The 20,568-nt window shown below is 38.7% G+C and overlaps 1 protein-coding gene across 3 annotated transcripts in view; it reads left to right on the top strand.

The window, feature by feature from the left end:
* The window catches only part of syk (spleen tyrosine kinase), a 112,892-nt gene extending 92,942 nt beyond the window's left edge, over positions 1 to 19,950 (top strand). For all 3 annotated transcript variants that reach the window (XM_052019904.1, XM_052019902.1, XM_052019903.1), the window contains 4 exons: positions 470 to 659; positions 2,077 to 2,217; positions 8,442 to 8,554; positions 15,479 to 19,950. In XM_052019904.1, the coding sequence (XP_051875864.1) occupies positions 470 to 659; positions 2,077 to 2,217; positions 8,442 to 8,554; positions 15,479 to 15,554 (520 nt within the window). In that variant the 3' untranslated portion in view covers positions 15,555 to 19,950. The remainder of the gene's footprint in view (positions 1 to 469; positions 660 to 2,076; positions 2,218 to 8,441; positions 8,555 to 15,478) is intronic.
* The last annotated feature ends 618 nt before the right edge of the window (positions 19,951 to 20,568 follow it).

Genomic DNA, 20,568 nt, shown 5'->3' with positions numbered 1-20,568 from the left:
ACAATATCTGGTGTTAGATGAGATTTAGTTTCCTCCAGTTAAACAAGGAAATACTTAAGCTGTTTTCTCTGACCATCATTACAAACTCTTTTTCCAAGATACCAAGTTAATCATCCATCCAGGCTAATGGTCAGGGTGAAAGTGGCTGAGTTTCCATTCATCTCAAAGCCAGGCATCCAACTCTAAGTACTCTATTCCGCTTTGATAACATTATCTTCAGCTGTGTCATTATTCTCATCCGTGACCTTGTCACTTCCCTGCACAATCATTCCAGTGCTCCCCACTATGTCCATCATCCCTCAAATCTATATGCCTGCATCTGTTGGTCTGAGTAAAAGCTAGATAAGGCAATAAGAAGGCATCCATAAAAATAGAAAATCTGTATGCTGCAATATTTAGAATTATTGATAGTTCATTTTCTTAATTTCTCCTCAGACAATATTTTAATAAAAATGTCCTGCATTTTCAGAGACGTTAGCTTAAACAACATAGTTGAATTAGTGCATCAGGTGTCCATGGGCATGAAGTACTTGGAAGAGAAAAACTACGTGCACCGAGATTTAGCTGCAAGGAACGTTCTCCTTGTAACTCAGCATTATGCTAAAATCAGTGACTTTGGCCTGTCGAAAGCCATAAACTCCGAGGAGAATTACTACAAGGTAAGTTGTAGACGAGTCCTTTATTGATCTCAGTATTTCTTGAATTTCAAGCATAAATTTCCAATGTTGCAAAATACGTAATAAATGATGGATTATAACTGGACTGGCAGTTCATCCAATTCTTAATAAAAGCCTTTACTCTCTGCAAACTCTGGGGTGCCTTTCACTTGCACAATTAACTTGGATCAATCATCTTTTAAAACAAGAAATGATGCCAACCTATCTATTTCTATTTGAATTTTTGAGCTTATGTTTACAATTTCTTCACAATTGTGTCCCACCCTACCCTCTCACTCAGCTGTCTGTCTGGGCATTCATTTTCACCCCTTCCTTTTTTACACTCCACCATTAGCACCAGCCATCCTGCCCCCCTTCCCCTACCTCTCCCCATATCTTCAATCTACCTTCCCAGCATCAGCTTTAATGACAGAGTTTTCAAATATATTTACGTGAATGTTTTAAGCTAATTCTTTTGAAAAAATTGGAACTTAGTTGCTCTGCTTATTTGTCAGGTACCATTGTGTCATTAAATATTTTATATGTGCATTTTAAATGTGCATTTATATCTATTATTTACAGTTCATTCATGGCAGCAATACATATTTCACAGCATTGTTCATATCTTTGCTCCTTGTAATTTGTTTCTTGGCCTTGCATGCCCACCCACTTTTTTTTTAAAGTTAAAACTCTTCCAGAATTCTTCTTTAGTGCACTTAAATTCTTTATATACAATTAATGGAAATTATTTTTCACACTAGAAAGAAAAGATTCTGGAATTTCTTCTTCCTCATTCTTATATTTACTTCCAAATTCCAAATTGAATCACAGTTAATTTCATTCTTTAAGCAACATTCTCTTCCCAAACCCGTTTGTTTTGGAAGCTCTCTCCCAAACTCCCAATGCCCCCTTCCCTTTAACCATGTCTCTTGTTCCTCGTCATTTCCAGTGTTACCTTTGCTGATTCCTTAATGTTAAAACATTTTAACCTTCAGAGGGTAAAAATGGACACCAATGGATATCAGCCATAAGATCAGCTAACATAGAAGATAAAAATCCTCAAAATAGTGGAGAAGATGAGTGCTACTCGAGTTTCTGGTGAAGACATGTTTGAATTCAGTTGGTCATTGAAATGAATAAGCACTCCATTCCATGGCACTAATGTGCCATAAATAGGCAGTGCTTCTGACTTTCCCAGTCTATGCACATTCACTGCCTCCATGTTTATATCTCAGATGAGACTGCAGGAGTACTAATTACACCTTGTTCAAAATAAATAGATTTAAGAATTAGTGTTAGTACTAATGTGCAGCATGCACAATTAAGTAATTATTATGATACTGCATTTTATTTTTGGTAGGAAGCCAAGTGTTACAATATCACCAGTTTCTTTCTCTTGTCCTTTTAAAATTTATTTTAGGCCAAAAGTACAGGCAAATGGCCAATAAAATGGTATGCACCAGAATCCATTAACTACTACAAGTTTTCCAGCAAAAGTGATGTCTGGAGCTTTGGTGTGATGATGTGGGAAGCATTTTCCTATGGACAGAAGCCATACAAAGTAAGTTTTGTTCTAATATAAATAATGTAGCTCGTTTCATGAATCATGCACCTCCTTCAGCTAAAATCAGAGGGTGTTACTGGGATGCTATGATGTTATTGAAATCAATGCTGCATCTTATGATGGACAAGGAAACAGACTTGAGTGGTGTTGTGTTAGTCAGCCTTTCTTCATGAGACTCCCACATGTGAACATTGTAGGAATCAGGGGTAAACCATTTAGCTCGTTGACTCGTATTCACTGAGATTGTGGCTGAACATTCATAAGTACATTTGACTAGCAAAAATATCACTCTCAGATTTAGGATTAGTAATCGACCTTGAAACTTTCTTGTGTCAAGGCTTGTTTTCAACTTCTGTTCTGAATGTTGTTGAACTTTCTGTTCTGAATGTTGTTGAATGTGTCGGACAAAGGACCATTCAACTAACTTATAACAATAAAGCTCTTTATTACTACTCACTATATTAGATTAAACACTTCCACAACTTATTACCATTTGTGAGCAACTTCCTTATGGACTCAGATCCAGATATTATTCAATCTGGAGCAACTGGCCAGGTTCATTCCAAGGGCTCTGAGCTCAGGGTCTTCTTAATGACAGTTGGCCTCGAGTTATTGCTGCTTAGGTCTCCAATGTTCCTTATTCCAATCTTCCAGAATGTTCACTGTTTTCTCCTTCTTAGGATCTTTATGATACTGAGATCAAACAGGTCACATCTGTTCCATTGTTCCCTTTTCAGTCTCCTGATTTGGAGACCTTGCAACCACAATGGCTTAGCTCACTCTTAGCAAATGATATCTGTTGAATCACACAGCTGATTCAACTAACTTCAGTTGTGAAGAGATACCTAAACATTTGAAGTTTTACTTCCCTTCTTCCAATGAACTGGTGGTCACAATAGAGTAGGTTTCTTTTCACATCATGCTTTATGGAGATTTAATGTTGTCCATGTGGCTACAATAGCTTGGTCTGGAGGTTAATAAATATGTTCTGTTGTTTTCAGCTCCCCCAGTAGTGGAGAAAAGGTTCTTGCAATCCAGCCTATCTATTTCTTTAAAAATCATTGAGCCTCAATCAACACCTTTTCTTTTATATTCCAGGGAATGCAATCATACTTTAAATAACCTTTCCTTGTAAGCTAACACTTGGAGTCCTGGGAAGAATAAAGAAGCTACGTTTTTCTTTGAAATTGTGTCTAGATGGAGTGGAGGTACAGATGGATCTAGGGCTATAGGTACAACCAACACTAAAATTAGCAATGCAAGTTAATAAGGCCATTACAAAGAAAGCAAAGCACCGTACTTCATTTCTAGAAAGATAGAACTGAAAAGTAGAGATCATTTAAACTTATACAGAAACCTGCTTAGACCACACTTGGGAACTGTGAACAATTCTTGTCTCCTAGGATAAAAAGGATATAGAGACAATGGAGAAGTTGGTTAAATGATTTAATATAATTATACCTGAAATAAGATGTCAAACTTATCCGTAAAGATTAAACAGACAAGGGTTTGTTTATATAGAGAACAGGAAGCTGAAGAATGACCTAATAGAGGATTTCAAAATTCTAAATGGGTGTGGTAGGGTAGATATACAGTAGGTATTTCCATTTCTAGCGAGGGGGGTTGGTCAGAACTGGGGATAAGAGAGAATGACAAATATATTTAAATGGGGAATGAGGAGAAACTTCTCTACCTAGTGAGTGGTTAAAATATGGATCTCACAAACAGTGGGAGTGGTTGAGATGAGTAGCATAGATGCATTTAAAGGTAGGCTAGATAAACACACGAGAGAAAAAGGAAGTTTATGGAGTCTGATGAAATTCCCTTCCTCTCAGCCTCCCTATTAGTTGCTTAATAAGACCTTGTTTGTTAGCCAAGCTTTTGGTCAGCTGCCCTCTCCTAGTCTGGTCATGTTTTGTTTGATAATCATTGTGCAATGTCTTGGGATAGTTTGTTATGTTAAAGGCAACATATAGAACATTGTTGTTATTGTTGTTGATGGCTATGTAGGGCAAGAAGAGTTTCATGGGTAAACACCAGTTTGGACTTGTTGCATTGAATTACTTATTTCTGAATTGCAAATACAACGTAAATTTATGTTGTCTATTCGTGGATTTCAATTATAAGCACCTTTAACAATTGAAAAATCCCAATCAAATCCAAAGGCTCAAGACATCCGTTAAACACTCCCTTCTGACTGTATTCTTCAATTGATGAGGGTCCATTTGTGTCTGCAATTCACTGCAATAAATTGTTAATCTTCACATGTGGAAAAAATATGCATGCATTCTCCTCAATTACATTACATTTTCTTAGCTTTGCTAAATTATGAATGTTAAATCAAACTTCTTTCATTTGCATCTGATTTACAAATGTTTCCAAACCTTCCTGCCAGTGACCTCAGACTGACCCTCAAGAGTATCCTGAGCAGAGAGGGCTCTTCCAACTCAATCATCAGAAGATGTTCACACCAGTAGAAACATTACGATAGCAACATTTAAGAGGCATTTAGATAGGCACATAATATGCAGGGAATGGAGGGGCATAGACCACATGCAGGCAGACGGGATTAGTTTTAATTGACATCATGGTCAGCACAGACATTGTGGGCCGAAGGGCCTGTTCCTTGGTTGTACTGTTCTATGTTCAATGTTCTAATGTTTTGTGACTATTAACCTGCAAAATACAGTGTCAGTGTCTGAGGTGAGTTGGCATTAGGCCCTTCTGCCTAACAGAAACCTCCTGGTTATGCCTTGTTTGGCACAAGTGCATCTCTCCACCTCCCACATTCCCCACAATGCTACACATAGAGAATAAAATTCACGTCTGCAGGTTCCAGATTACAAACTAAGCAAGAGTACCTGTATGAGTCCCACCAGTCCTGAGATGAGTACACTTTCCTCTTCTGGAGTCTCAGGTCATACAAAATGAAACAGCCCTTCAGCAGACCAAGTTCACATGAATCAACAAGCATACCTTCACACCAATCCCATTTTGTTCTCCCCACATTCCCATCAATTCTCCCCAGATTCTACCACTCATCCACACACTAGGGACAATTTGCAGTGGGCAGTTAATCTACCCGCAGATCTGTCAAGAAGGATAATGGGAACTCCTGGCCTTCTGCAAGGCTACAAGCTGTACATCAGGCCTTATTTCAGTGGGTCAGACTTAGAGTTGCCTCCCCCATCATCCCAAACAGAAATTAAAGGAAATCCCTGAGCCTTGGTTGAGAATTTGTACACTTACAGGAGTGCACGTGAAGAGCCTAGAAAGTCAGGCTCCATCCTGTTAGGATGGAGCCCGACTTTCTCGGCAATACATTTGTTTTGTCAGTTTCACTGCATGGTTCGCAAATAGTCTATTGGCGCCAATGGAAGTGAAGAGAACATTTTTAGAAAACAGATTGACATCATCTTCACTTAAACCCCACAACATTTTATCTGTCAAAATATAGAAACTATCAAGCATTATTGGGTAGCGTCAATGTATTAACAACTTCCTATCTTTAAGATAATTCTGTATCAGTGTTTTCTTTCTCACACCATTCTAATACTCAAGTAAAACTGTAAATAGTGAAAATACAGAAGTGTTGCTATGTAAACAATCTGTTGATGATGCCTTTGTAGAACTGATAAACATACTGCATTAGTAGTGGATTTCATAAGGAATCTCTTTGCAGGTTGGCTGAGTTAGAACTTGCTGAGTAAATGCAAGAAAGGCTGCAGACAGCTCCAAGTGCTGTTCGGGTGTGCTGGCCCTTCAGGGTGTCATTAAAACCAACACTGTAACAACTGGATCTTCAATCTGCAGACCGGTAGTCACTGGAGTTACCTTCATTTTTGGTTGGAAGCTGACTGGATCGATAGAGTGGCTAACCCAACTCATTGAGCTCTGTAGCTTCTCCGACACAGAACTCCACTCCTTCAGCCAAGTCAGAATATGTATTATGATGGGCTAAATCCCCACAGTCTATCTCTGGGGAACACCATTTACCACATCCCACCAACCACAGAAGACTCCCTTTATCCTTACAGTCTGTCTTCCATCTCCAATTATCGATTATCAACATATCGCAAAGTTAACATTGATAATGCATCTTTTTTATCTTTTTGGATAATATTCTTGAGGCACTTTATCAAATGACTTGGAAGTACATTTATACAACATCCATGGTTGGTCCTCTATCCATAATGGCATTGATCTCACAAAATAAATCAACTAGATCTATTGTTAACAAATCCCTGCTGTCTCCCTTGGGCCAGCTCATTTTCTATGCACCCAGGTAAAAGAATCCAGCAAACTTCTCTGCAAAGGCTAAAGAAATGATAATCATCTAGGTTGTTCCTTTATTTAAGAAGGGCTGCAGGGATAAGCCAGGTAGCCACAGGCCAGTTAGCCTTTAGTCAGTGGTAGGGAAAATAGGATTTATGCACATTTGGAAAGGCGGGGGTTGATCAGGAATAGCCAGCACAGCTTTGTGTTAGAGAAATCCATATCTCACTAATTTGATTGAGTTTTTTGAGGGGGTAACTAAGAAGATTGATGAAGGCAAGTTGGTAGACATTGTCTATATGGACTTTACTAGGCATTTGACAAGGTCCTGCAGGGTAGGCTGGTCCAGGAGGTTAAGGCACATGATATCCAAGGGTAGCTGGCTAATTGGATTTAAAATTGGCTTTGCGATAGAAGGCTGAGGATAGTGGGAGAAGAATGTTTTCCTGATTGGAAGTCTGTGACCAGTGGTGTACTGCAGGGATTAGTGCTGGGACCTTTGTTGTTTGTGATATATTTGAATGACTTGGATGTAAATGTACAAGGTTTGTATTCGTAAATTTGTAGATGACACAAAAATTGGTGGTTTTGTGGATAGCGAGGAAGGTTGTCTAGGGCTACAGCAAGGTATAGGTTAGATGGAAAATTGGGTGAAGCATTGGCAGATGGAATTTAACTCAGATAAGTGCGAGGTGATACGTTTTGGGAAGACAAATAGCAATGGGTCGCATAAATAGTAGATCACCAAGGAATGTTGATGAACAGAAGAATTTTGGGGTTCAAGTGCAGAATTCCCTGAAAGGGTCAACACAGGTAGATAGGGTGGTGAAGAAAGTATATTGCATACTTGCCTTCATAGGCAGGAGCATGGAATATAAATGATGGGAGATTATGTTGCAACTTTACAAAACATTGGTTAGGCTGTATTTGGAGGATTGGTTGCCACACTTTAGGAAGGATGTGTTAACACTGGAGAGAGTACAGTGGAGGTTGACCCAGATGTTGCCTGGAATAGAGGACATTAGTTATGAGAGGAGATTGGATAGGCTGTGCTTGTTTTCCCTGGAACAATGGAGGCTTGAGGGGTGACCTGATGGAGGTATATAAAATTATAAGAGGCATAGATAGGGGAGGTGGTCAGAATCTGTATAGTAGGGGTGTCAAAGAGAAGAGGCCACAGTTTTAAAGTGAGAGGAAGAATTTTTAAAGAGGATTTGAATGGAAAGTTCTCTCTCTCTCTCTCTCTCTCCCTCTCTCTCTTGAACACATAATTCTTTAACTAATGACCAGATCCCACATCCTCTTTCTTATAATATAGAAGCCAGCAACTTCAGCGTAAAAGTTTTTTTATGCATTGCCATTTGTCATTAACTTCCCTGACTTAATTTTAGATTCACTTGATCCACTACTGTTATATCCTCAACATTCATTATAAAAATGGTTAATTTTTGTCCACGAAGGTCACGTAAACGTTTGCGTTTAATTAACCTATTTGTCCATTTTCACTTCTCAGCCAGCAACAAACAAAGGGTCACAGGCTGTCACATGGAAGTGCAACTGTAGGACAGAAGAGCTGTTGCTTCTGCCTCTGCTTCTGTCTCAAGGCCTGTTGCTGGGTGTGCCTGTGTGTTGTGTCATATGATACAAGTGGTCTGGGGCAACATATTCAAGCAAGCTAAGTCCTTGGCAGATGTAGTACATTTTAGGACGCGTTATGCCTACCTTTGGCTGAACATGTGGGGGAAATTAGCCCAGGTGTGATAACAGTAATGAGGTGAAAGGTTTAGACTGATCCCACAAGGACTATGAACCTTTGACCTGAAATGATGGGACATGAACTCCCTACCTGGCATCTCCTGTTATTACCACTTTGCACATCTAAGATTAAATGCTCTAAAATATTGTCCAATATATTTGCTTGCAAAATGCCTTATTTATCTACACAGGGAATGAAGGGCCAAGAAGTTGTACAAATGATCGAAGCAGGCCAGCGACTGGATGCACCAGCCAGATGCCCAATTGAAATGTTTGAATTGATGAGAGAATGCTGGACATACAAGTGAGTTTTCTCCCTTTTCTCAGCTAGATTCCTAGCAAAACAGAAGGCCTAAGTTACATGTGGTTGAGATTTTTTAAGGTAATGCTACAGAGGATACTGAGTTATTTTACACCCTCTGCCCTCTGTTTATTCGAGATATTGCTGATTAAGAAGTATGAAATGATTCTTCACTATCCTCTGATTTCATTTATAGGGAGATATAGTTTCTGGAGTAATTATATGATGCAAAACTAAAGTGCACTCTAAGGGTTACAGAGGTAGGTCAGGGTGGAGTTGATAGACACGTGAGAGAGAACAGACTGTGGGGCAGTGGGATTGATGGGCTGGCTCTGGGGCCTAACATTGATTCAGTGGGCTTAATGGCATCCATCTATGTGTTAAGAAAACATGAGAATGAGGTCTCTGGTGAAATTTCTCTTCTATTTTGGAATCCTTAAACATTTGTAATAAATACATTTTTAACATTATTATAAGACAAATAAACCTGTTAATTATGAAGTCAGGAACTTTTGTTCCTCTGGGTATTGAACATCATCCAGAATATTATCATATCTCTGATGCAGGAATCAAAGTCTTAAAAAACACAAACAGAAAAGAGGAAAACCTTTGCACTAAGCTGTGATTAGAACTATTCCAATGAAAGAAAACATTGTTGGAAAGTTTGCTTTATTTAGTTAAGTTTACTGAGTAATCTTAACCAATTTCTTAAGGGCATGGACCCATAATACATTGTGGAAATTGATGGAAAAATTAAAAGGGCTCAGCAGGACTCTGCTGGGTTACTCAGTTCATACCAGCAAGGTGAGCTACAGTTGGAACAATTAATCTATCAAGTGACTTCACGGCTCAGTGCTTCCTTGTGTAATCAAAGGGAATTATTCCCTGCAATTCCCAGTGGAGGTTATTATGAAATAAATCATATACAGGGAAGTCATATTTAGGTAGGTAGAAATTTCCCTTTGTACTTTGTTACATCTAGGGTTGATTATTCCAGTGCTTTCCTGAACAGCTTTCCCTCTTACACTCTCCCTATCACTTCCAAGAGAAAAAGCAACCCAGAGTCACCTGACAGGACACTGATTCAAAAATAGAAAGGATTGGGAACCTGGCAAAGTTAACTGGAGATGATTTGGCAGTAGTCCATATTACAATAGAAGAGGTTTTGCATGTGTTAAGATGTATGAAGATAAACAAATCTCCAAGTCTGGACAAGGTATATCCAAGAACACTATGGGAAGCTAGAGAAGAAATTGTGGAAGCCCTCGCTGAGATACTTGCAACATCACTATCCTCTGGCGAGGTGCTGGAAGACGAGAGGATAGCAAATATTGTGCCTTTATTTAAGAAGGGCTGTAAGGATAGACCTGGTATTTATAGACCCGTTAGCCTAACATCCGTGGTAGGTAAATTGCTGAAAAGCATTCTGAGGGATAAGATATACTTACATTTGGAAAGGCAGTGATTGATTAGGGCTAGCCAGCAAAGCTTTGTATTCCGCATTTGATTGAGCTTTTTGATGAAGTGATGAGGAAGGTTGATGAGAGAAGAGCAGTGGATGTAGTATATATGGATTTCAGTAAGGCTTTTGATAAGGTTCTGCATGGTAGGCTGCTCTGGAAGGTTAGATCGCATAGCATCCAAGGAGAGTTAGCAAACTGGATACAAAATTGGCTGGATAGTAAGAAACAGAGGGTGATGGTGGAAGGATGTTTCTCATACTGGAGGTCTGTGACTAATGGTGTGCCCCGGGGTCGGTGCTGGGCCCATTGTTATTTGTCATCGATATCAATGATTTGAATGAGAGTATATATGAGGAATTGTTTGTAAGTTTGCAGATGACACTAAAATAAGTGATGTCATAGACAGTAAAGAGGAGTATCAAGAATTGTAGCGTGATCTTGATCAGCTGGATAGGTGGGCTAAGGAATGGCAAAAGGAATTTAATTCAGATTAGTGCAAAGTGTTACATTTTGGAAGGACAAACCAAGGTAGGACTTTTACATTGAACGGAAGGGCTCTGGATACTGTTGTAGAACAGAGGGACCTTGGAGTACAGGTACATAGTTCTCTTAAAGTGGAGTCACAGGTGGACAGGGCAGTGAAGAAGGCTCTTGGCATGCTGGGCTTCATCAGTCAGGGCATTGAATATAGAAGTTGGAAGGTTATGTTGCGATTGTATAAGATGTTGGTGAGGCCACACTTGGAGTATTGTGTTCAGTTTTGGTCATCCGGTTATAGGAAGGATGTGATTAAACTGCAAAGAGTGCAAATAAAAAGATTTACAAGGATATTGCTAGGACTCGAGGGACTGAGTTATAGGGAGAGGTTAGACAGGCTGGGCCTTTACTCCTTGGAGCATGGAAGAATGAGAGGTGGTCTCCTAGAGGTATATAAGATCATGAGGGGCATAGATAGGTGAGTTGTCTTTTTACCAGGGTTGAGGAATCAAAAAGTAGAGGACATAGTTTTAGGGTTAGAGGTGAAAGGTTTAATAAGAACCTGAGGGGCAATTTTTGTTTTTACACAGCCGGTTGTAGATGTATGGAACCAGCTACCAAAGGAAATGGTTGAGGCAGGTACACTAGATACATTTAAGAAGTATGTGGACAGGTACATGGATGGTAAGAGTTTCGAAAGGTATGGGCCAAGTGCTGGGAAATGGGATTAGCTTGAATATACATCTTGGTCAGCATGGACACATATGGGCCAAAGGGCCCTTTTTCCGTGCTGTACAACTCTATGATTCTAAGAGGTAACTAAATGCTGAAGACCAGAGCAGCGGAAAGCAGGACTCCCAAAGAAAATCAGGATATTGAAGAAACCAGAAAATGATAAGATTCTCATAACATATACTTTTGAGACTCTTGTGATTTCCTAACCCTTGATGAAAGAACCTGAAAGATACAGTATTTTAACTGTTGTTTAATTGCCTCTTGCAGAATTTCTGCAACTCCTTCCCTTAATGTCTGAAGACAAATTTTCAACAGGATGAGCTATTTGGCATGTCTTTGGGAACAGTAACTGCAGGGAAGTTCAGTCAGCTATTCAAGCACTGGTTGCTCTTACCAGCAGATGCAGAGAAAACATCATGGCAAACATTATCCACAGAAAATAAAGAAAATAAATAATAGGACACTTGCAACATGTACATTATAGAAGCAACAATGTGCATTTCTGTGGCACCTTGAACATGGCAAAACATTTAAAGATGTTATACAGGAAGAATTATCAAATAAAATTTGACATAAAGTCATATAAAAATGTTATTAGGACAGGTTATTGAAAGCTTGGTCAACGAAGCAAGTTTTAAGGAACATTATAAGGGAGGAGAGAGAATAGATCAGATTACTGAAGCTGAAAGCACAACTTCCAATGATGGAACAAGGGTAATTAGGTTGTCTTAGGTGCCAGAATTTGATGAGAGCAGAGTTCCAGGTATTTTAAATTAATTAGAGATTTAGATAAGGGTGTGGAAAAGGAAATATTTAACAGCAATATTTTAAAATTGGTACATTTCTGGATCAGAAACCAATGCAGGATAACTTGAAAAACTGTGGTGTATGTTTGGATATGAGCAGCAGTTTGTGGTGAACTGAAATTTAAGAAGAGGGCAAGGTGGAAGGCTGTTCAGGACAGCATTAGAATAGTTACCTGTAAAGTCATGGATTCATAAAGTTGTACAAAACAAAAATGGTCTCTTCACCCATGTCAGTGCTGAACTTCTTGCCCATCTACGATAATCCCATTTGCCCACATTATGTATAACAAAATATGGAAGAGAATTTCTACCCATCTATATATGACATAACTATATATAACTTTTTAAATAACATCTTCTTTTGCTTAATCTGTTAGCATTTTTCAGAACTTTGCTTCTGTTGATTCTCTTTATAACTACCTGTTACCTCACTTATCTTCACAAACTCATTGGAAGGACAAGTGAACCAATGCCAGCACCCTCTCCCAGGCTAACATCCTTAGCAGTGAGACACTAGATCCTCTCGAATGGCTACATTGGGCAGGCCATGTCAGACAACAGGGACTCTATTCCCAGCTCTGTCAAGGGAGGAGGTTACTTGGCAGATGGAGGAAAATATTCAAGCATGTGCTCAAAGCCTCCTTGATGAAATGCAACATCCCCACCGATTTCTGGGAACCTTTGACCCAAGACAGGTCAAAGCAGAAAAGGAGGTTTTGGGATGGTATTGAGTACCTTGAGGCCATGCATCGGTGTGCACAGGACCCCTGTGTAAACAGCAGGAGAGCAGCACCTCACAAACCACCCATTCCCCTCCCCCTCCCCACCCCAAACTCCTCCATCAGTCATCACCTTCCATTTGTGGAAGAGTCTGCAGTTCCCACATTGGCTTCATTCGGTTACCTCAGAGCCCACAAACTGGAGTGGAAGTAAATCATTCCTGACCCCATTGGACAGCCTAAGAAGAAGTAAAACAAAGAATTACCCTTTCGTAATTTTATTATCAATGCTGGGAAAATTGAACTGACAATAATTAGAGTCATTACTGTTTTTAAATTTAGATTATTTTTGGCAGAGGTATTTTGACTTAACCATTCAATTTTCTAAATAGTTGACCACGAACCAGTCGTGCAACAGAGCTCGCCAAAGAATAACCTTCACTGTACAAATGAAAATTGCTGAAATATAAAGCAAAAACAGAATATTTAGCAGGGCAGGCAGCATATGTGAAAAGAGAAACATCCAATGCTTTGGGATTGTGACTCTTCGTCAGAACTGGGAAAAAAAAGATGCAAGTAGGTTTTCAGTAGGAGGGAAGGTGGGGGAGAGATGTATAGAGCAAAGGAGATGTCTGTATTAGGATGAGTCAAAACGGGGACAGTTACCAACTCATTAAACTTTTATGTCTGTATAATGAGTTGTTGATGGTAAGGCAGCTGGACCTGTCCATCAGGCTAGACTTATGCGCGTAGGATAAGAAAAAAAACAAAAAAATGGAAAATTCTGAAAAAAGACTAAGCAGGTCAGGCAGCATCTGTGGAAAGAGAAACAGTTAATGTTTCAGATAAGAGACCCTTCAGCAAACCCAAGAAAGAGAGAAATAGGTTAGTCTGGGCAGTAGTGAAATGTGAGCGAAGCCAAGGGAATTTCTCTGATAGAGTGAACATGTAGCAGGTAGGATAAGGTACTACAGTTATGTAATTTGTTGCTGACGTGGTTCTGGAAAACTGGGACATGTTTAGCAGGCCAAGCTAGAAACAGAGAGGAAAAGAGAAAAGGATGGCAGATGAAAATGGCTCTTATACAGACAGGAAGAAAGAGCATGCTATCTAAGGTTAGAGAATTCAGTAGTAAGTCTGGAAGCCTGCAATGTGCCGAGAGAGAGATGAGGTTTTGCTCCCATTTGGGTCTTATTATAACAGCGCAGGAGACCAGAGACAGAAAGATCAGAGGGGGAATGAGGTGGTGAATTAAAGCGGCAGGCAACTGGAATCTCAGGGTCATTCCTGCAGACACAAAGTGATCATCCGATCTGCATTTGGTTCCTCCAATTGTAGAGGAAGCCACATTATGAAAGCCGATTCAAGTGACTAGATTGGAAGAACTGCAAGTGAGTCACTGCTTCACCTGGAAGACTATTTGGGTCCCTGGATGGTGGGAAGGAAAGAGGTAAAAGAACAGTTGTTGCACCTCCCTGCATTTGCATGGGAAAGTGCCATACCACAGGGAATGGTAGATGTGGTGGAAGAACGGACAAGGGAGTTGCGAAGGGAGTGATCCCTCCGAAATGCTGAAAGGAAAGGGGAGCATGGGTCTACTGGTGGAATCTGGTTGGGGCTGGAGGAAATTGTGAAAGATGATATGTTGAATACTCAGGCTGGTAGGGTAAGAAGGTAAGGCCCAGGAGAACTCTGTTCTTGTTCTGTCTAGGGGGAGAAGGGCTGAAAGCAGATGTGTGAGAAGTAAATCAGATGGAGTTGCTGAAATATAATTTGTGTTCCTTATTCACAGGGTACTTTTCAGATTTCACGTGCTTGTAATCAGCCACTCCCACGTCATTGCCCTGACACCTGTGAAAATTTGATGGAGCTTTGCAAAATTCCGTGGTCAGCCAAGGCTCACAAATGGATTTGTTTTCTATGAGGCAGAAGGTTGTGGGTTCAAATCCCACTCCAGAGAACTGGGCACAAAATTTATCCTAGAACTGAGCGAATGCTGCATTGTCAAAGGTGCTGTCCTTAAGACAAACTATTAAATCTAGGCCCTTTCAAGTGTACATAAAATGTCCTATGGCAATTTGTGGAAAAGAGTAGGGAGTTCTCCCCTTGACAATTCTAATCTTTCATGGAGTGTCACTACAACAAATTATCGTGTCATTGAACCATTGCTGTGTATGGAATCTGGAGAATGAAAGTTTGTGGCATTTTTCCTGGATCAGTTCAAAAATTACTTCATTGGCCAAATAGCCCTTTGGGACATCCTGAGGTTCTAAAAGATGCCATATTAATGCAAAACTTTTCACTATGACTATATCAGGGCCTCTGACATCCGCTAACTGCTCCAGCCCATCTCCAAATGATAAAGAATAGCTCACATGCTTATTTTTTATGTTTCTAATACCTGTTCCTGCCCATTGCTTTGCTTCTCAATTTTTAAAAAGACACATTAGAGATGCTACTTAAAAAGAAGTTTAAATAGCATCTTTAATGTTGAAAGGAGACATCAAGCAAAAATCAGGAGCATCAGCGAGACACCTGGCTAAGTTCTGCAATGTTAGGATTTTTTCATCCTTCATTGCTGGTGGGAAGTTGTAATATGCTGTGTATTCTCTTTAGTCTGTCAATAGCAGGAGACCAACTGTGACTGGGAAGGAAGTGAGCAGGATACTGCCAGGTTAACACATTGCAAGGTATAGTTATTCTGCATTTTCTATTTTGTCTCTCCAGAGCAAATGAACGGCCAGGATTCGTTACTGTGGAACACAAGCTGCGTGAATTCTACTACACAATCTCAAAGGAATAAAATGCTTAATAAGAATCTTACAGATCCTTTACACAGTATTTGTATTTGCCATGCTGTTCATAAGCAAGTTATACTCAGTGATAAAAATGAAACTGCCTCAATGCATTACACGTGAAACAACTGTGCCAGAAGTTCTTTGAACTATAAAGAGTAGAAAGCTTTATTTCTATCTGGGAGATGAAGACCTTGAGGGGCAAACTGTTTATTCCAGCATTCCATCTATTTACCCTCTAACTTCCAGCAGGTTGTGTAGCATCCACATTATTTAAGGAATTGACCCTTCATTGCCCACACAGAATCCCCCTTAACTGCTTCACTAAAGAACAGGAGCTTCATTGTGAGGGAAAGGTGGTAGGGATCTTACAACCGAATCTCTGGCTTAGGACTGGGATGGTTTAATTTTGTCATAACTACACTGATTTAGTGTCTCCAAGAATTCTAAGGTTGTAAAATTTAATGATAAGGGAGTTCATGTTTTATATGTGCCATAGTGCAAGGCATCGAAAAGCACTTTCACTCTTGGGTCAGAAGTCTGCACGCTCTAATATCTGACAGAACTTGACCAGTAGTTGAAGCTCAGCTGTTAAGCAGATGCTTTGCTACTTGAACCAGTTAGATGGACTTTAAGAGTACCATGGTGTCATTGTAGAAGAGTGCTTTCGAGGTATGTTAGATAATGTTCAATTAAAATTGCAAAAAAAAAGATTCATGTCATTGTTGCATGTGGAATCTTGCTAAGTGCAAAATGACTGCCTTTTTCACAACGTAATAACTATTCAAAGTAATTCACTGTAGGTGGTGCTTCCTACTGAGAGAAAAAGTCAAGAGTTATGTGAATGGAATCACTATTTCATAAATCTTAGCTATTACAAAGTAGTGGACTATTGGAGGAAAAGGTGACATATTGGCAAAAATATTACATTGTGAGATTGGCAGTTAAATGTTAAACATATTCAGGCAGTGCTGTTTAGATTTTCTAACCATGATTTAGAAATAGACACATGGTTTGAATTATAAGTAGGATGATCACATGGTTTTGGAAACAGATGCAGAAGAACATGATGGTTAATTGTATTGAAAGTGCTTTGGGAAGCTGCTTCCATTCCAATTCCACATCTAACATGACCGTGCAAGACTCTGTGCATGTAACCACTTCTGGAGGGTTGCGTTCCTAATCTTAGTACATTGATTACATGTTCAGAGTGATATTTAGGATGGGTTAGTAAGTTTAACTGTGGGACCAAATGATTTTCCAGGCTACTTGAAACTCATGTGAAAAGAGCTAAATGACTGTGAGGCAATTACCTCATACTGCAGCCTTAAGTAGCCTTTTTGGCTGCTTCCTTAAAAGGCCTTATTCACAGAACTTGTCGCCTTGGGTGAATGAATGGATGGATAGAGAGCTTTTGTAAGGATGCCAATGAAAAAGACACATGATATTCCATAACAATAAGAGTGAATGTCCATGGTAGCTGAACAATTGAGGATATGGGATGGTTGAACCCTCAAGATGAGTGAAGTGCTCATGTTAAGAGTGATGTGCTAGAATTGACTGGGAGGGCAGAGTTAGGTGCTTGAGAACAAATGCACATCAGTGAATGGGCCATTACTCACCTTTCTTGCTCTGATAAACTTATTAAGCGGTTTTTAGTACTGAATTTGGAACTTGAATCCATTAAGTACTATGTTTCCAATGTCCATTAAATAGTCAAGTTGAGATTGACTCATACTGTCTTTATCACTCAATCTAATTGGTCAGGAAAGCTGAACAAATATATTATTTCTTCTCACAGTGTACGATGAATCTCTGGAATTCTCCATCTGGGCAGGCTGTGGAGTCTAGATCACTGGGGGTATTTAAAGAGGAGATGAATACATTTTGAAACTTCGAGGAATTGAGACCTCTGGAGATGAGACCTGGGATTAGCCATAATTATATTGAATGGTGGGGCAGGCTTGTGGGACCAAGTGGCACATTTTTAACTAAAATCTTCAGTTAAAGATTAAATGGAAGATCAGTTTACCTGACTACAGTTAAAATACAACAGTGCCTAATACACCGAGATTCTACCAGCAACCTTGTAGCACGTTATATCTATTTACTGTTGCTGTCTATCATATTGAAACAATTTATTACTACTGTATTATTTAAATCATTTACATTTTCTTGTATCCACTTGACCAATAATTCACTAATTCAATTAGATTCTACTACTTTCAGAACCACAAACATCAAATGTTTTAAGATAAAATTGCAACATATATTTAAAGCTTTAAGTATCTTTGCAAGAATCAATCACAAATATTTTTACTTATAAATTGTTACAAACTGTTCCCTGAAAGCCATGTAATTGTGAATTTAAGTTACAAACGAAGTTACTTGCAACATTCAAAAATAATTAGATCACTTTACAGATCACTTTATGTTTGTTTTTGTCTTATTTTCTCAATTGGAAATAATCTTCATGGAACAGTGTTTGGTTAATCACTGAATCACACAAATTCATTGTGCTGATGGCCATGAACAGATCAACATGCCTATTAAGCCTTCCCAGATTCATTTAAGTTCCCCGTTGGAACTTAGTGCATTTAGCCACCTGTCATGAGAGAGGCAAAAAAGAAAACCCAGTATTAATAAAGAAAATTTTGCTCCTGCGAGCCCCATGGACGTTATGTTATTCATAAAGACAATTCCTTTTTATATAAAGTGATATCTGTCCCAGTTAAAGACTGTCGCTAAGAATATTGCAAAGACATTAAGTTAATGAAATACAGTGATGTGCCATCCTACAATTTATGTAATTATGCTTTTAAGCTGATTGAAAATATTTACTAAGTGTTTTATTAAAGTTGTGCCTTTTTAAAGCTGGAATTAATACTGCCGTATCTGTTAGAATGACCAAAGTTGACCTGAAGTTCAGGACCAAAATCTATAGGTAGAGTATAAAAGTAACAAATTGAACGGTTATGGAAGTGTAGAGCTCTCTCACCCTGTCTCCTGGATCAGTTGAAAATACCTGCTGCATACTGGTCAGGAGTTGCAGAGCTGTACTGCGAAGAATTTGCAAATCCAGCCAAAAGGGCCAATAATTGCAAAACATTTAAAAAAAATACTATGATGTAAACCAGTGACCATAGGCCAAAGCAAGTTAATAGTAATGCAATTTCCACATATTTTAATCCATTCTCACCCATAAGTGTATAATAAAAGATGCAGACAAAACCATCAAAAAAAAGACAAAATTCAGGGGGAGTGCTTCCAGGAAATTTTTAATATAATCAGAGATCACCAGTGTAACAGATGAGTATGCATCAGTTTCCTTTCTATGACCCAAAGTTTATAGACCATTTATATACCATAAAATATAGTTCAAATTTAGAAAATGCTTATGCAAGTCAGACCTATTATTAAAGTATAAAATATAAACTGAAAATGGAAACACTCGGCAGGCCAGGCAGCATCTGTGGAAAGAGAAACAGTTAACATTTCAGGTATGAGACCCTTCATCAAACATTTAACTGCAGTTCTGCTAAGGTTTCAGTTCTGAGGAAGGGTCTCAGACCTGAAATGTTGATTATTTCTCATTTCCCAGATGTTGTCTGGCCTGCTGAATTTTTCCAGAATTTTCTATTTTTATTTCTGATTTTCTTATTAAAGTAGATCAATTCAAATCAAATTTAAATCTTCCTTTATTGGGATTACACTGTTTTCTGTGTAAAATGCAGATATATGTCCTTCTTCTGTATTAGCTGCTATCAGTAAGAAAAATTACAAGTGCAGTTCCTACCATTTACGTGTGTATGCTTTTCTGATCTCCATTGTCAATAAATTGCTAACTCTTAACATGTTTAAAACCAGGAAAAGGGCCTGGTGTGATGATAAATTCCCATATCAGTAATTAATTTCAAACCTGGACAAGTTTTGGGGGAACATATTATTGAATCTTACATCTGGCAACTTGTCTGCAGAAGAACCAAGTCATGATTTAAATGTGGAATATTAATGATAATTAGATCCCCAAATTCCTGGCCAACATTCTTAGCAAATGAGGGTCTGTGCAATTTTATAGATTTTCCCTTACGACTTTAAACTCAAACTAGTAAAATGGATGTTATCAAACTGGAATGTATTTTGTAAATCACTTCCTGGTGATGTATCTCCATCAAGGTACCAGCTTGTTTTCTCAATATGATTTAAGTAATTTTAGCTAGGATTGAGGAAAGGGGAATCAATTTTTAAACAAGTTCCATTAATATCAATGATCTTAGATTTGTGGTGACCATTGCTGCATCTCTTGTGTTTATACCAACTTTTTTGCTGGAAATAAGTGAAGAAAAATGTGTGGATTCAATTTGCAAACCTCATTTAATTAAATAAAAGTCTTGTTTGATTTAATTAACTTGATCTGTCTCATGATTAGTTTCTCATTAACTTACTTCAGAAATCAATTCCAGTAACAGATTTGCTAAGTATGAACTTACTGACTGCCAGTGCTTTAAGGCTGACACATGTTGTAAGCTTTATCTTTCAACTTAGAATAGTAAATTATCTTTTTGCCAGCAACTCTGAAGGCTAATCAATAAGTGTCAAATTGTTACAGTGAAATATTACCTGAATTACATAGAATTAGAAATCATGGTACTACCCTACTAATTGGCAGATTTTCAGTCTCATAGGTTTTAGATTTCCTTGTCTGAATTAGTTATCAATTACTTTTTATTGAGTAGTTCCAAAGTAGCCAACAAATAGGCCAACGTAATTAACTCTGCATAACGAAACACCGAAGATCACCTGGCAAGTGCTAGGTGTTTGCATTGCTGTTATAGGTAAGTTAGTAGCAACCCACTGGTATTTGCTTGAATGTTACTGCATAAATGTTGCAGAGCCACTTTGTGTATTAATATTGGCTCATGCAAGCAGTTTAGTGCAAGAAGAAAGTTTTTGTGACACAGTAAGTACCTGCCTACTACTAGGAAACTAGTAAACCAGATTCCTTCATAATCGGGTATGAAA

The sequence above is a fragment of the Pristis pectinata genome, chromosome 7, assembly GCF_009764475.1.
Source record: "Pristis pectinata isolate sPriPec2 chromosome 7, sPriPec2.1.pri, whole genome shotgun sequence".
NCBI classification, from domain to species: domain Eukaryota; kingdom Metazoa; phylum Chordata; class Chondrichthyes; order Rhinopristiformes; family Pristidae; genus Pristis; species Pristis pectinata.
This window is presented reverse-complemented; position numbering and strand designations above follow the sequence as displayed.